Consider the following 17105-nt stretch of genomic DNA (forward strand, 5'->3'; position numbering starts at 1 on the left):
ACCCCAACCCCAACCCCAACCCCAACCCCAATATTTAAGTTTTCTAAATTTAAAAGAAACAAAGAATATTTCTACTTCAAAAAAAGATTATAATTAGCATTTCTTAAATATTTAAAATATTTCTGTTTGAAAAAAAAGAATTAAAAAAAACACTATTTTTTGATTTAATTTTATCAAAAATCTCATCAAAATTGTAAATCCTTAGAATTAATTATATTTTTAGAAAATGATTGAAGAGTTTTTACACGAAAACACATGGATAAAATTATAAGCAGAAGGAGATATCCCTTGTCCAAGGACAGGCCATAGTGCCTGCTCTTTTAAAAACGAATGCATGTACATTTTCGGTGGGTATTCAGATGAAAAAGCTCTAAATGACATGTATAAATATAACATATTATCTAAAGTAAATTTAATTTCAACAAATATGGATACAAAAAGTTATTATTAAATATTTAATAAAGACATGGGAAAAAATCGAGTATTAGAATTCAATAAGTGAGATACCTTCTGGTAAATATTTTGTTTTTGATTTATATATGATAGATATAATTTTTTTATTTTTTAGGTAGAGCTTCTGCATAGTTATGTGCATACTCTGAAATGGGTAAGATATATTTATTTGGAGGAACAGGAATGGAAGTTAATGAGCACTCAGCAAAGTAATTTTATTTTATTTTTTGATTTTAATTAAAAACAATTAAATACAGTGATCTGTATGAGTTTGATGTCAATTAAAAAACATGGAGGATTATTGAAACAGGAAAATATAGTCCATGCGAAAGATATGGACACTCTATGACTTTACATAATAAGTATATATGAGTTTGAAATCAAAAATTTGTTTTGAGCTTAATTATTTATCTATTAGTTTTCTAATTCTTTTTGGAGGAGCAAGGATAGTTAAATAAGGAAATAAATTAGTTTCAGAGTACCTAAATGATTTATGGATGCTCTCTCTTCTTGATAAAAACTGGAGAAAAATAACTCCAGGAGGTACTATACCTTCTCCTAGATATAGATAAGAAATAATCATTCATAACAATGGATTATATTTAATTGGAGGAGGCACAACAAATGAGAGATTCAGCTCAATTTTTAAATATGAATTTTCACAAAATTCGTGGACTTAAGTTAATTTGGCAAACTAAAATTCAAACAATAAGTTAATTGATTTTTACAATTTCAAATTAGTTATTAATTAATTTAAATGTATAAATCAGAAAAGATTTAATTTTTAAGGGTCGAATGGGTCATATTTGTATCTTAGATAATGAAGAAATACTGTTGTATGGGGTAAACATATGCTTGCTTTTTATGTTTTTATATAAAACTAATGAAAAAAATAGGGTGTTGATGATGTAGTAAATACAGATCCATTAAGTTACTCAATAGATAAAAGAATGTGGAGGAAAATATTTATAAGAGGGTATCTTTTATAAACTAATTAATTATTTATTCAGTTTATTTATAATTTGCTAATAAACTTAATTAATTATTCTTTTAATAGGAAGCACCCTAAGCCAAGGGAATTCTTTAGTGGTTGTAAATTTCATCACTCAATAATTATATTTGGAGGAAGAGTTGGGTAGAAAAAAGTAAATGATTTATATATTTGGAATATTTCCTGTCCTACACCAACTAAAAAGCACTGCACTTTAAAATTAGAGATGGTAAAATTTTAATTAATTCTTTTAAAAATGATGATTAAATTTTTATCAATTTAAAGTTGCAACTCTTCTATACTTAAGAAAATTAAGGAGATTGGGTTATAACTTGTAAAAAAGATAGCAAGACAATATCTGCTCATTCTTATATAATTAGGCATCGCTCTAATAGATTTTATGAACATCTAAAATAATCAAATTTAATTTTTGATGGCTGCTCTAAATTATTGACACATATTTTACATTTTATTTATAGTGGAGAAGTTAACTTTGCTCAAATTAATCCAGAAATAATTACAGTTTTAATTGAGTTTAGTATAAGCTCTGAAATGAAATATTTTTTTAGGATAATCATTTTGCATTGCTTAGTTACTTCTGCCAACTAAGTATTTAATTTAAAATCTTAAAAGTATCTGAGCAAATATTATTCAAATTATTAGGACGAACTCAATATATTAGATGGTATTTTAAGGAGTTTACAAAATAAGTGTAATGAATCTTAAAATCCATTTTTTAAAAGTTTACTCAATTGGATGGATTTGAGAAGAAGTAATTAGATTTTAAGTTGTTTGAATTTAAATTTATTTTACGTTAAATTAGATATCAAATAGAATTAACCCTCTCAGTCAACACCTACTAGTAGAAGCTAAAATAGAAGAGAGAGTGACATTAATGGAGAAATTTTTAAAAGTTTAAATAGCTTTTAATAATCTTTTGACTCCGTTTTTCACCTAAATACTATGCTTTATTATTCAGATTTCAATTAATTGAAGCTAGATACTGATACTTCAAACTTTTGCTTTGTATATGAAAATAAATAATATAAGGTTCACACTGCAATTCTTGTAAGCTAAATCAAATAACTATTTTTATTTTAAAGAAACAGTTTTTAATTTATTTTAAATTAAAAAATTCATTTATTAGTCAGCAAGATGTGGATATTTTGAAAGCTATTTTAATGTACATAGTCTTCTATCTTAATAAAATGAAATGGTCATTCAACCATTTTTGATTCACTCTAACACTTAACTATTAGAATTCTTTATTTTTTACTTATATAACGGAATGGAAGCTTTTACAAAATTCAAGCTCACTACAGAAAATCTGATAAATCTTCTAGATATTACAAATTATTTTATGATTAAAAGTCCTACATTTAATTACTTAATAGAAAATGCTATTTTCAATGAAGGAATAACTTTAGAAAATTGCTTAAAGAATATGCAGGTAAGTTTAAAATTGTATGTAGATAAAAATGAAAGTTAAATTAATAAATTTATTAATAGTTTGCTGAGCAATTCAATGCAATATTTCTGAGAAGTAAAATTCTATCTTTTATGGTTCAGAATATGTCTAAAGTTTTAAAGCTTTATGAAAAAGATCTACTTGCTATGAATCCACACTTTTTAGTTGAAATGATAAGAATGTAGAATGATCAAATAATTTCTTATAATTTATGAATATTTATATCCTTTAGTAAAACATAATTTTGATTACTTAATAAACTAAATTTTAAAATTAATTAATTAAATAAAATTTTAAAGGAATATTTAAATGCATTTTCATTTGTTTGTTTTGTTTTAAAAACGAAAAACTGGAAAAGTTAATATTGCTGAATCAATAAATTATCATTTTAGAATATGTTTAAATTTAATAATGCCTATTAAAATTGTTTAAAAATCAACCAATTTTTATTATTAAATATTATTGAAATATTTTTTTTATTAAATTTTCAATAAAATGTTAAAAGTAAATACCAAACTAACAAATTAATTGGGGCAATAATTAATTACTAGTATAATAACAACCATTAATATCAACATCACTACCATATAGAAAAAGAATTTTATAATATGCAAATGAATAAATTTTATTTAAAAAAGTATATGATTTTCCATTTAAGATATCAGACGAAAATAAAGATAGACAGATAGACAGATAAGTAGAAAGACTTATCTCAAGTAATTCATTAAAAAGATAGATATATTTTTCTAAGTATAACAGAATAATACAAAAAAATTGTTTATTAATTCTTAATTCTGTGTCATATTTGGAATATCTCTATCTTTCTTTAACTTCTATCTTTTGAATTTAACTGTGGTAGTTTTGTTTGTAAATAGCTAATTTATTCAGTAAATAATGGTATGATCATAATTAGAATGAAAAAGGAGTATTAGAGCTCATAGATCAGAATCCACCAGAACTAGCACTTCCATTAGCATCTTGGTTATTCATAAAATCAATTTTAGGTACTTCTCTACCTGTATAAGTGGCATCATCATCGAAGGTCTAGTTATCTAAATAATCATCTGTACGGCCCTTAAAGTCATCACCTTGAGAGAATATACCATCTTGATATTCAGTAATAATTTCGTTGAATAAATCAACTTGTCCTTAGAGATCATCCTTCTTCTTATCGAATTCTGCTTATCTTTGCTATATTTCATTTTGAAGAGATTAAAGTTAGTTCTTTAAGCTATCATCCTGAGATCTGCATTAAGTGAGAGCATTCTATTCATCGTCAAGTTATGCCTATAATTAGACTTATTACTTTTTAGCCTTAGCAAGTTCCTTTTCGTAGGCTTAAATTTCCTTCAAGGCGTTATTCTTGTAGTTAGCAAGGGTTACAGATGCAGCGATTTCATCATCAATAGAACTCTTAATATTGGCTTGGATCTTAGCTTATAATTCGTTAAGGATATCAAGAAGTTCTTATTTGTAAAGTTACCAATTCTTTCTCTTTCCTTCAGTGAAGTCTTCCAAATCAAGATCTCCCTTATTATTATCAATGTGACCAGTACCAATTTCTTCCTCTATTTAATTTTTAAAAAAAAAATATTATATTAAAATTAATTTGTATTTATTGATAGAATTTCGTATGCAATTTAAAAATAAATTGTTCATTTTTTTAAAATATTTTTTTTAGGCTAATAATTTTAAATTCTTTTAAATTAATTAAAATAATAAATTGACGTTATTCAGCATCTCAATTAATTAATTAACTAAGCCATTTATTTATCTATATTGATTTCTCGATTTTTTTTGAATCTATTTAAATGGAAAGAAATCCTAAATTATTTAAACTTATTTTCAAACATTTTTAATGTATATTGATCATTTTAAGTCTGTCTGATTACTTATTTAAAATCCTTTTAAAATTCAAGTAAAAATAATACCAGTTCTATCTTTAGTTGAGAAATCGACATCAACTTCATAATCCTTTGAATCTACAATATCTTTTTATAGAAGTAAGATGGAACTGAAGTCGTGTGCACTGTATGCAATTAAGAATTATTAGAAATTTTTGTTAAGCTTTCTCATTTGGACAAAATCAAATGAATCCTTATTTTGAATAGCAGATTTAATAAATTCAAGTAAACTCAAAGCGATCTTTTCTCTTTAGATATGATCAAGGAATGCTTTATTAAGATCACATCTTCTTTAAAGTAAAGAGTTTAAACTATCTGTAATATTTGCTATTTTCTATTCTAACCATGGGATGTAGGCATTAATTTCATCAAGGTCAGATTAAGTTTGATTTCTAGCTTAATCAAGATTAGCGCACTCTGCATCCTTTTAATTGATTGAGTTTTATAATTAATTTTCTGAATCTTACAATCCATCCTTTACTACTGCCCATCCCTTTTGTAAATTGTACAAAGATAATGCAGTATCATCCCTCAATTCAGTTAATGCTTCTAAGGCATTATCAATTTCATAAGTAGCCTCTAATTCTGCTTCAGCTTCAGCAGCCATTATACACCCAAACAATAATGATAGGGTGACAATAACAGTTAAGCGCATTCTTTACTTTTGTGATTATTGTTTTTTTATTATCAAAATATAGATAAATGACTATAAATTTACGTTTCCTTTTATTTTTGTGTTTTGCCTTATTTTTGTTTCAAATTTCTCTTGTAATATCAATAGAAAAGTAAAATCTTATACTTTTTGTTTTTGATTATTTTCTTTTTCTTATCTTTCTTTTACTTTATATTAAAAAACCAAAAAAAAACCCAGTTTCCTATGATTCCCTATTTATCAATCGTTATTAAAAACGTCTTCTTTTAATATTCGTCTCTCATATTCATTTGGCATTCAAAAAACGAATAAACTCAAATCTAATAAATACAAGATTGAGCCATTTATATTTTTATTTTATAATAGATTTTTTATTGCTAACTTAAAATCTAAATTTTTATTTTATTTATTTATTTTATTTCTTTTTATGAAAATAATATTTTAACTTATTAAAAATAAATAATCAATCAATGTTGATACAAACGAATCTTAATTTTTAAGTATTCTGTTTCTTTTCTTAATTAAATTAGTAGTGATCTGAATGAGCAATTATTTATTTTTAATTAAAAAAGCATCTATGGCATGAAAATAGATAGAAAGCTAAAATGTTTATGTATATTACTAGCCATTCTTTTCAGAGAAATAAAATTGTTTAATTTCTAAAAATAAGTACAATAAAAAGCAAAGTTACATATTTAACTCTTAAATATTAAAAAAAATAAATATCATCAATTAATTAATTTTTAGTAGATAAATAAATAAATAGCTATCGTTTTATTTATTATCAATATTTAAATCAATACAATTAATATTTAGAAATGGAAGCAAACAACATATTTATCTAATTTGATCTAATTAATTTATAGCTCATGTGAGATGAAAACAAAAATATTGATTGTTCCTAACAAATAAAAATGCTAGCTATTTAAAATTTAATGATAAAAATCAATTTTAATTTTTTAATAAAATAATTTTAGATAGACGATTGAAGTTTAATTTAAATTTATAAAATCTTTCTTACATTTGAAATGCTTGGAATAAATATACTTTTCTTAATTAATATTATTTTTTATTAGATCTATAAAATGATTTACTTATTTTTTATTTAATTTTTAAAAATAATTTTGATAGGCAAAATATTAGTTAAAAATTACATTTAAAAAAAAAAAATTACAAATCAATATCTCTATAAATATGAGACCTTAATTAGTTTATTGTGGTATTAAGCAACCATATTATTGTATTTTTAACTCAGCCAAATTCAGAAAAATTTAAATTTATATGAAAGAAAAAAAAATAATTATTATTTTATTTATAAAGTAAAAAAAATATTTTATATGGAAATACTCAACAAACACCTTAATAGATCTTAATTGACAAGTTAATACTATAACATTTATTAATGGCCTGATTAATTAATTCAGGAGATTTATATGACAAATGAATACATACATATATATTATAATGATTGATTTATTTATTTATTGTTTTTACTCTAAAAAATAAATTATTTGATAATAATGTGAAAGAATTTAGTTAGGGTAACCATTATTTTATAGATTTATTTATTTATTTACTTATTTACTTATTATCAGTTTTTTCTTTTATTTTACTTAAATTAAAATTCTAATCACTTCTAGGCAAACTTATTATAGGCTTCTGCGTTTCTTGCCAAAATTTACTAATTTATTAATTAATTAATAATTTTTTAAATATTTATTTTAAATTCTAATTTCTATTTACATCAATTGGACCGAGTAAACGCTTGAAGGCTAATCTATCTAAAGTAGCAAGCTTAACATTGCTCTATTAATTTTATTTATAAATTGTATTTAAGAACTATGATTAATAAAAATTATTATATTTCTTACTGTGCACTTAATAGTAGCTTGTCTTGGAACATTTTTAATCAGAGCTAGTTCACCAAAGTAATCACCGTTTTGATATTCCTTTACAACTTCAGGTTGGCCTCCTTTAAAATATTTAATCACCATTACTAAATTAAAATTTTTCTATTTATTTTACCAGGCTTTAATGTTTTTAATGCTTATAAAGTTCCTTCTTCTATCATGTAGAAATCATCACCACTTTCTCCCTTTTAAAATTATTAGATTTTTACAATACACTTCTTAAAATAAAAATATTTTAATTTACTTCTTTAACAACAAGGGAGTCTTTTTTAAAGGTGATAGTTTTAAGAGCATCAGCTATTTTGTTTCTCTCATATGGATCCATTTCTTTTAGAATTTCTATTTTTTTTAAGAATTCCTCATATTTTTCTCTTTTTTTAGCTGCAGCATCCTTGACTATATTATTAAATGTGTCTCTATCAAGAGAATATAAAACCGAATTAGTTTAAGCTATAATAGTAGCAGCACGAGGAGTATTATAAAGTAAGGAGAGCTCACCAAATGACTCACCAGGCTTATATACCTTCAAGAATGTAGGAGGATCACCTTTTTTGAAGACTTTTTCGCATTTAAGTTCACCTTCGTCAACTACATACAAAACATCACCATCATCTCCTTATTTTATGACGTATTCGTCTTTGCTTTAATTAATTAATAAATAAATAAAATATATTATTTATAAAATCTTCTAAAAAACGGTATAGAATCTTATCAAAAATAAACAAATTATTTATTTATTTGTTTGTTTACTCTAATTAAAAACAATAATGAAGGATTTAATTAATTAATGCAAATATATGGTAGAGGTATTAAATGAAGTACATTTAAACTCAAGAATACATCTTTAAAAATTTTGGTTGTATTAAAAATGCAATAAAATTTAATTATAGGCTAAAGTTTAAGACATTAACTTTAAATTTATTTCCTATCGTTTTATTTTCTTTAAATAAATTTTAGGTTCTTTTAAAAAAATTAAGTTTGTTAAAAAAATCAGCAATCTTATTGTTATATTTTCTACTTGGTTTATTCCAATTTATTTTTGATTTTAAATGAATCAAATAACTTAGAATAGCTTAAGTTCATGAAATGGAAATAATTGATTGCTATTCATAGATAGGATTGATTAATGTAACTTACAAGTAGAATTTTCTATAATACTTTTTGTGATGATATCATCAAATAAATTAAAAATAAGTTAATCATTTAATCGAATTGAAAATATCAAAAATATTTTTTTAAATGATTATGATTACCCAAATTTTTTCTCTTCCATGGCGTCGATAACTATTTTTCTCTCATTTTCGTCTAGAGCTGAGAACATAAATGCTTCACTTAAACGTTTTGTAATTCTTTATACTATTTCTGGCTTTTTAGGAACAACTTTAGGCTTGAAAGCTTTCTTCTAGTTAAATTAACCAAAAGCTTCAGCAGAAACTGAAGCACGACCAGTTGGTTTCTTTCCCTTTGATTCGTCTTTTTCCTTGGCAGTTGGTAAATCTTCAACATAGTCATCTTCATTATCATCTTCATCACTGCTAGCTTTTTCTTCGTCATCTTAATGCTAACTGTGTTTTGCTCCAGCCTTTTGTTTTATGATAAATAATCATTTATTTATTTTTAATAAATTATGCTAAATAATGCAAATTAGTAGTTATTGAATTTATTATTAGAAAGGGTATAAAAAAGTGTAATTTACATGAGCAGCAGCGATTCCACCTTCACTTTACTTTTTTTAGAGCCAGCTAATCAAAAAGGGGATCTTTTTTTATATTAGAAAAAGAATAATTAGCTTATATTTATAAGGGAAGTGAGTGAAAATAATTCATTTTTATTTTGAGTTTTAGTTCTAATACATCAAAATCTAAAAATGAAAAAAATGTGAAAAAAGTATTTGATTACTGGATCATTTGGCCTTTACTATAAAATATCGATAAGCATCTTCTCCAACAAAGGGTGAAGCTTTTCATTCACATAATTTTCGTATTACTTTCTATCCATTTTATTTGTATATTCCGAATAGCAATTTTATTTATATTAAATATTGAATGAACTTGTTTATTTGCTGTTATCCTTATTACCTAAATTATTTTGTTGGTTTATTTAGAAAAGACTTAAATTTATTTATTTTATTTATTTATTATTTAAAATCAAGCTATTATTTTTCTTTTTCTACTCACTCTATTAATTCGTATGCATAATTTCCCAAAATTCAATTTCTGAAAATTTAACAGTACGACTATTAAGCAGAGAACTATATGTTTCTACTTTATATTTTACATTTAATAGCATTACATAGATTGAAAAATAACAGATTTAATTCCCGTTTGCACTTGAATTTGATTTTTATTTATATGTAAATGAGCATAAAAGTTTTGCTTAGCAAAAAATTTAAATTATTAAGAGAAAAATCAAATCAGTAGAATTTGTTTTATTTTAAGGGGGAAATTTATATTGATTGCTTTAAGAAGGCACTTCAAATTTACTATTGATTTTATTTCCATAAAAAGAAAAAAATAATTATCTGTTTTTAAATGAAACTTATCTATTATGTAGAATTATTACTGGGATAAATATTTAGAAAATTTTGTAAGTACACTCGCTTATTATTTTATTTTAATTTATCTACTTAATGAATATAAATATAAACAAAATATTATAAGAATCAACGATTTTTCATTATAAATTATTTTTTTTCAGGATCGTATGAATCCAGCATTGAATTAATAAAATTGCTGTCGATATTTACATTTTTAGCGTATTTAATTAGCTATTCCCACTAATCTTATTAATCAAATTTATAATTATCTTAAGTTAATGTTACAAGCATTTCTCCCATATCTTACTGAAATAGGAGTTCTTTATTATAACAAAGGAAAGCTATCACAAGTTTATAGAACATAAGCCACCCTTCTTCCAAAAGTTCAGTTATTAAAATAGTCTTCAGTTAAAAATATTTTTAATTAATAAAAAATTTATTTTAGATAAAAATTTTACTAATTTTTAAGGAGTCAAAACAACACCAAATAAAGAAAAAATCCAAGGAGTGGTAAACATGTCAAATGTTATTTTTTGTTCACACTATTTTTTATAAAAATTTTCATTAATAAATATTAATTAAATACAAAAAATTATATTAATAATAATTTCTCTTCAAAATTCTAAAAAAGTTTAAATTAAAATATTTAGTAAAAAAAATGTTTAATTTAAAATAAAAATAATTTGATCGTGTTTGTTTATGCTTTAATCAATAAAATAAAATTTAAAATAAAAAAAAGCAAGGTTTTTATAATTAAAATAAAATTTAATGTTAAAAATAATGAAAAATAAAACTATCAAAAATCAAAATAAAATTAATGCTTTTTTTGATTAAATTCAACAATAAAAACATAAATTATTTAAATAAAAAAAATAATAATTTTTACGAAATGAGAATAAAGGTCTGATATTCTTGTTAGAGTGATAAAATCTATGAGTTAAATGTGCTTTGAGAGTCCTGGAAGCTCTGTAATTTAGTTTTTGTAAAATAAATTTTGGTATTTTTTATAAAATTTTAAGTTAAATTATTGAATTACTTGGCATGTAGATATCTCTCATTTCTAACTTTTCAAATATTATTTGCATAATCCAAAAGGAAATATACTCTTCAGCATGGTACAACAAGCTTGCTCCTATCATATTCATACCTTAGACATAGCCTAAAAAAAAACAATAAATTATTGTATAAATCTAAGTTTACTTTTATTTATTTACCAATAATAGGGTCATATTTTGCTACTGTTTATAGCAGATTTCTAAGGGAATTTATATGTTTTTCATTCTAAAACATTTCCAATTATGGGAAGGTTCTCTACAAATCTTTTTCAATTTATTGCATACAAGGCTCCATTTCAGGGAGATGGTGATTTTTCAAGTTGTTGTATGTTTTTTTTAATTCTTCAAGCTCTTCTTTTTTATATTGTTTAAAAAGCCACTGATAAGCCTTTGAACAAGTCGCATCTTGCTTTAAATTCAAATCACATGAGCAACCAAGTCTATTTTTAAAAATGTATTTAATACAAAACAAAAAAAATATTTATTTACCTTTAGTTGATCTTTTTCAAATTACTTTAAATAAATTACTGTGTTTTTGTAAAAAAGTTATCAGATAATTCCTTAATCTAATCAAAGAAATTTGATTTATCATTTTGCATGCTAATTTTTTCATAGTTTAATGAATCGAAATTGTTATTTGAGTTGTTGTGATTATTAGATTAAGTTTTTATTATTTCATTGTTGACTGAGCCAGCATCTGATCTTCCTGTTTGAGAATAAACAGATCCTCTTTTTGACTTAAAGGAGTCTCTATCAAAATGAGATGGTTAAGGAAACTTTAAATTTTAAAAAGTAGTTTTATTTTATGAGTTTCCTACCTAATTCAAATTAATATCGTATTTATGACTGTTTGGACCTCCTCCTTGCTAATCTCCTATATTCTTTGGAGCAATTTTATTTAAGCTACTTAAATGAATTTATGGTTTTTCTGCAGAAGCTTGTCTTAATTTATTTGTAGATTTAGAGTTATCTTAGATCTATTAAAGAGATTATTAGTGTGAATTAGCTATATTTTAACCTTACTAGTTAAAAGAGCCATTTCTTTATTATTTATTTTCAGGATACATAGTGACTTGCTGTTAACTTTCAGTATTTGTAAGAGATATTTTAGAATTTTATGAAGGAGAATACATCAATTTTTGTTAAAAAATATTTTATTTTGATTAGATTTCATTTGAGTTTTCTTATTGATCATTTTATTAATTTTTATATATTTAAGAGTTTTTTTGTATAATCTAATATGGAATAGCTTTTTAATCTTACTATCTTATATTAGAAGAATTTTATGTTTATTATATATTTTGTTCTTTAGAAATTTATTGTTGGGATTCAAATTTATTTTATGGATTCAAATTATTTGAAGGATTAAAAGAATGTTTTTATTAATTATTTTTATTGTTTTGCTATTGGAAATCTTAATTTTATTCGTTGTTTGAATTGCAGTGAAAACTCCTTCTTTCATTTTAATTGTTATAAATATTATTTGGTAGAGAACTTTGATTAAAAATAGATTTTGTTGCTTTATGAATAGGTTTACCTATATCTATTTTGTTTATTAACTGTGGCTTATTAATTGCTTATTCATACCTCTCTAATTACTAATCGATTTACTAATTGTTAGATATTTTAAAGTCAATGTTATTTAAACTATCAATAGTTTGAATTTAATTTTTGTTATTTAACTATTTTGGTGTGGTACATTAAACATTATAGTGACTATTGTTATTTGAGCATTTGGCTTATTTATTATGATCTTGAGAAGAGAAGTTATTATTTTTAAAGATCAAATGATTCATTTTAAAATCATTTAAATGTTAATTAGGGTTATTGATTAAAAGCTATTTGTTTTAATCGATTTGATCTAAATTTTATTAACTTTATGCATATTATTACTATCCTATTGATTAAGGTTATTAAATATTTTATACACTTTCAATTTATTGCTTTTGGAAAGTCTAAGGTTGGAAATTATTTTTTAGTTGGATTGGATGCATAGCTATTGGCTTTGTTTAATCCTAATTATGTAAATTAATCTATTTTGAATCCTTTAAAATGTTATTTTAGTTAACAGCATATGCTTTTGTATTGAAATGTTATTAATATTAACTATTAAAGAATTCTTGTTTTTTATCTAAATCTTTTATAACCTATTTCTAATTGAAGTCTTTTAAATTATTTCTTGGAGACATCTTAAATGATTCTTAAGGAGGCTGTTAAGAATTAGCTGCAGTTTTTTATGATAATTAAATTTTAAATTTATCTTACAAGGAATTAAGATTTTCAAATCTGTTTTAAATTTATCTTGTTTCTTTTATGTCTTACCTTCCACTCTTTTCATTAGTGTTATCTGAAACTTCAAAAGCTTTAAACTTTTATTAAATACTATTAGTTACTTAAAATTTTTATTGAAACTCCTATTGTTTCAAATTATTTTATCCTAATTGTGTATCAAAGTTTTAGTTTTTTTTATGATTTAAATTATTATCATCTAGCATTTGCCTGTTTGAAGTATACTCGCCAGTTGGTATCATCCTATAAGCATCTGAAGTCTATTAAACAAACTTTCCATCGTTAATACTTTTTTTATCTATTAATTTAAAATTTAGTAATCTAATTCAACTATATTTAAAAATAATTTATTACACTAATACTATTATAACTGCATTTGATCTTGTTTAGGTGATTAATAGTATATTTTTTATTTATCAAATTATGTTTGTAACTATTGGCATCTTGACGGACTCATATATGTCTCAGAATTTAAACCATTATTTATATTTTTATTTGATCTCATGCTAGCTATTTAATCTTAGTAATTATTCTAAAACATTTTCTATTAATTAGAATTTGGGTTTAAAATTATATAATTTTATTTGCTGATTTCTTCTTTTTACATTATTTCCCTAGTATAACTACATTTATTTAGAATAAAATTGAATTTAGTTAATAATATTATTTTAAAAATAAATATTAATACTCTCTTCCTTCTTTGCTCATAGGAAATTGATTAAATTAAAGAGCGCTTGATTGCTATTATTTTAAATGTGCTTTCATTTCAATTAATTTTGATTTAATATCCTATTAAGTACTAAACCTATTTGCTTGTTTAATCAAATTCAATTATTTTTAAATGCATGATATATAAAATATAGTGCTTGAAATCAAATTTCAAAAATAACTAAATAGTCTTTAGGAAATAACGAGCCAATTCACTACAATTGAATGCATATACACAAACAATTTTTCAAAATTTTACTATTTAAATAGAATAATTTAACAAAATTTATAGAAATAAATTGTTAGTTTACCATATAAAATAGATTTTAGTGCATTCATTTTTTTTTAATTGAGATATTTTTTCATATCAATTTAAAAGATAAAATTTTAATTTAAAACTAATTTTAAAAACTATTATCTAAAATAATATTTTTATTATCATATGATTCAATTAAGGATCTTATAACATTTAAAATTTTAATATAAAGAAAAATCTGATAATTAAATTTTTGTTTCAATTGTATTTGTATTTTTTTTATTTTAATCAGGCAATTTAATTTTATTTAGATTTTAAATAAAATTGATTTATCATTAAAAGTTAAAAATTCATTTTTTCATACTCTGTTAGTAAAATAAAATAAATCTAATTATTAGTTTTACATTAATTAATGTATGTTCACTAATTTAATTAATTAACTTATATTTTAGAAGAAAAATTAATTTTAAATTCGCAATTAATATTATTTATCTTACTTTTCTAAAAAAGTTAAGTTGCCCATAATAAACTAGTCTTTGTTGTAATAGATGGATAAAGAATTTTCAGTAATACCTAAATATAAAGAAGTTTTTTGAAAATAGCGTAGCTATTTCAAGAGATATTTATTTTATAAGTCATAAATAGGTAAAAATTAATCTAAACTTTCACTTTTCGCCTCCTACGAAAAGAATATTTCAATTCAAAAGCTCTTTTATTTTTAGTTGTAAATTAAATACTTATAAAATTATGATACTTGTCTTTTTGAAAAGCACAGCTTACAGTTATCAGTATGACTACCTTTTTATCATTATAAAACTTATTTAATTTTTTTTACTATGGCATAAAAAATTCTTTTTAAAAGATATAAATACCAAATAACACTGATTTAGCGATAATTATTTTATTTTATCTGTAATACATGTTAAGATATAAGTTAAACTATATATTTCTAAGAGTTTGTAAATGTAAGCGATTTGAATAATAGCATAAAATACCACATAAACTATGAATCAAATCTATCAGAATTTGATATTTGTAAGAAATGTAATTAACTTTTGAATAGAAAGTAATAAGTAACAATTGATATAAGAAATTTGTTAATTAAGATAAAGCTTAAAGTATAATAACTAAATCTTTAAAATACAATTTAAAATTCCAAAAAAAAACAACTAAATAAAATGAGTTTATCAGAAAAGAAAGTAATTATTGTTGGATCAGGTGTTGCTGGTCTTACTGCTGCTTTTGAACTTCAAAAAAAAGGATTTTCTGTTTAAGTTTTAGAAGCACGCTCAGTACATGGAGGAAGAATAGCTAAAAATGATAAATTTGCTGACTTTTCAATCGAAACTGGTGCTGAAGAAATTCACTTGACAACAAAATACTTCGAGTTAGCTAAGTAAGTTGGAGGTGTATGTGAGCCTGACAATGAAGTTGAGCATTATATTGAAGATCTTCCTGATAAGGAAGATGATATTTCCAAAGGAAATGGAATTTTGATAGAAAGAGAAGATTACTTCTAAAAGTACTAAAGAGAAGAATTTTATGAGAATATTTTGGAAGAAAATGAAAAATAGCTTCTTTAAGATGGAATGTCAATCTTAGAGTATATTAAGGGAAAGGGAGAAGACTAAAGATTCTTGAAATTTTATGAATTTATTTGGGGTACTGAATATGGCTCTACTCTTGAAGAAATGTCTATTAAAGGATTTGCTACCCATGAAACAGGTTGGGAAAGCGACCATGATATAAACTTTGTAATTAGAAATATGTCTCACTTCGATGTATTAGAAAAGTCCTACTCTTCAGTTTTACCTTTGATTAAATATAACACTCCAGTTTAGAGAGTTATAATAGAAAATTAAGATAATGTCAAAAGTGGTGTTCTTTTAGTTGATGCCAACGGAAATGAATACAAAGCTGATCATGTCATAATTACGGTACCTATTTCTTAACTTAAAAATGGATCTATCACTTTCAATCCTCCTCTACCTGAAGAAAAGCAGAAAGCTATTGAACTTTTGTAAATGGGCAAAGGAGGAAAACTACACATGAGATTTAAAGAAAGATTCTGGCCTGAAAAGCTAGGCTCTTTATTTTTAAGATGTAAAATCGGTATGGTATGGAATTGTTCTTATCATCGTAGCGAAAAAGATTTTGTCTTGTGTGCTTTAATTTCAGGGTAAGTAGCCGTTGATATGAATGATGAAGTCAAACGTAAAGAAATGATGAAGGAATTATTTGTAAAATTATAAGAAGTGTTTAAAGTAGAAAAAAATGTTGAGGAATTATTCGAAGATTACATTTGGACTGATTACACGACCACCAAATACATAGAAGGTAATTATACTTACCCAGCACTTAACTTGGGCTCCTATAGAGAAATTTTAGCTTAACCTATAGGTTAACAAATCTTTTTTGCAGGTGAAGCATCAAATCCAACATACTTTGCTACAATTAATGGCGCTTTAGATACTGGCAGTAGAGAAGCAGAAAGAATTATAGCAATTTATAAGTAAAATGAATGAACAAATAAATGGAAAAAATAATTTTAATTCATTTAATTAGTTTAAAGAATATATTTATAATACAATATAAAATATTATATATTAATTTAATTTATTAAAAAGTGTAAGCTTTTAATTGATTGTTTGTTTGTTTATTATATATGTATATATATATATTTCTTTGATTAATTTAAGTATCTCTTTAACATTTTTGACAATTATAAATTTGATTTAATACAAAATTATTGGTTCTAGATAATCCAATCTACATTCATCATATATAGCTAAATATCAATTTAATCTAAATTAATTTAGTGCACTTTTAAATAGTCCGTAATACCATTTCATTAAGTGTGACGATTCTTATTAAGTCATAATA

The 17105-nt window shown here is 23.2% G+C and overlaps 5 protein-coding genes across 5 annotated transcripts; 2 read left to right on the forward strand and 3 right to left on the reverse strand. All coding sequences in view use genetic code 6, as the record gives it.

Moving 5' to 3' along the window:
• Positions 1-226: 226 nt before the first annotated feature.
• TTHERM_00473010 (kelch motif protein) lies at positions 227-3127 on the forward strand (the record flags this gene model as incomplete). The annotated part of the gene is made up of 13 exons (XM_001023884.3): positions 227-406; positions 465-513; positions 569-662; positions 711-815; positions 872-1165; positions 1224-1296; positions 1350-1429; positions 1511-1673; positions 1730-2053; positions 2108-2216; positions 2268-2512; positions 2592-2894; positions 2954-3127. 13 exons carry the CDS (start codon positions 227-229, stop codon positions 3125-3127), a joined length of 2193 nt encoding a protein of 730 aa, XP_001023884.3.
• A 727-nt stretch (positions 3128-3854) lies between these two features.
• Positions 3855-5471, reverse strand: TTHERM_00473020 (hypothetical protein; the record flags this gene model as incomplete). Its single annotated transcript, XM_001023885.3, has 2 exons — positions 3855-4480; positions 4844-5471. 2 exons carry the CDS (start codon positions 5469-5471, stop codon positions 3855-3857), a joined length of 1254 nt encoding a protein of 417 aa, XP_001023885.3.
• A 1627-nt stretch (positions 5472-7098) lies between these two features.
• Positions 7099-9376, reverse strand: TTHERM_00473030 (cyclic nucleotide-binding domain protein; the record flags this gene model as incomplete). The annotated part of the gene is made up of 8 exons (XM_001023886.3): positions 7099-7149; positions 7212-7274; positions 7340-7440; positions 7494-7563; positions 7623-8019; positions 8632-8960; positions 9075-9137; positions 9278-9376. The coding sequence occupies 8 exons, from the start codon at positions 9374-9376 to the stop codon at positions 7099-7101; spliced, it is 1173 nt and encodes a 390-aa protein (XP_001023886.3).
• Positions 9377-10040: 664 nt separating this feature from the next.
• On the reverse strand, positions 10041-14113 carry TTHERM_00473040 (rab-GTPase-TBC domain protein; the record flags this gene model as incomplete). Its single annotated transcript, XM_001023887.2, has 8 exons — positions 13947-14113; positions 13613-13881; positions 11459-13556; positions 11129-11409; positions 10951-11073; positions 10801-10880; positions 10373-10456; positions 10041-10316 (listed from the first exon to the last, which is right to left on the reverse strand). The coding sequence occupies exons 1-8, from the start codon at positions 14021-14023 to the stop codon at positions 10041-10043; spliced, it is 3288 nt and encodes a 1095-aa protein (XP_001023887.2). The 5' UTR covers positions 14024-14113.
• A 1287-nt stretch (positions 14114-15400) lies between these two features.
• On the forward strand, positions 15401-16747 carry TTHERM_00473050 (flavin containing family amine oxidase; the record flags this gene model as incomplete). The annotated part of the gene is made up of 1 exon (XM_001023888.1): positions 15401-16747. The coding sequence occupies one exon, from the start codon at positions 15401-15403 to the stop codon at positions 16745-16747; it is 1347 nt and encodes a 448-aa protein (XP_001023888.1).
• Between the last annotated feature and the right edge of the window lie 358 nt (positions 16748-17105).

The sequence above is a fragment of the Tetrahymena thermophila genome (genome assembly GCF_000189635.1).
Source record: "Tetrahymena thermophila SB210 genomic scaffold scf_8254403, whole genome shotgun sequence".
NCBI lineage: Eukaryota > Ciliophora > Oligohymenophorea > Hymenostomatida > Tetrahymenidae > Tetrahymena > Tetrahymena thermophila.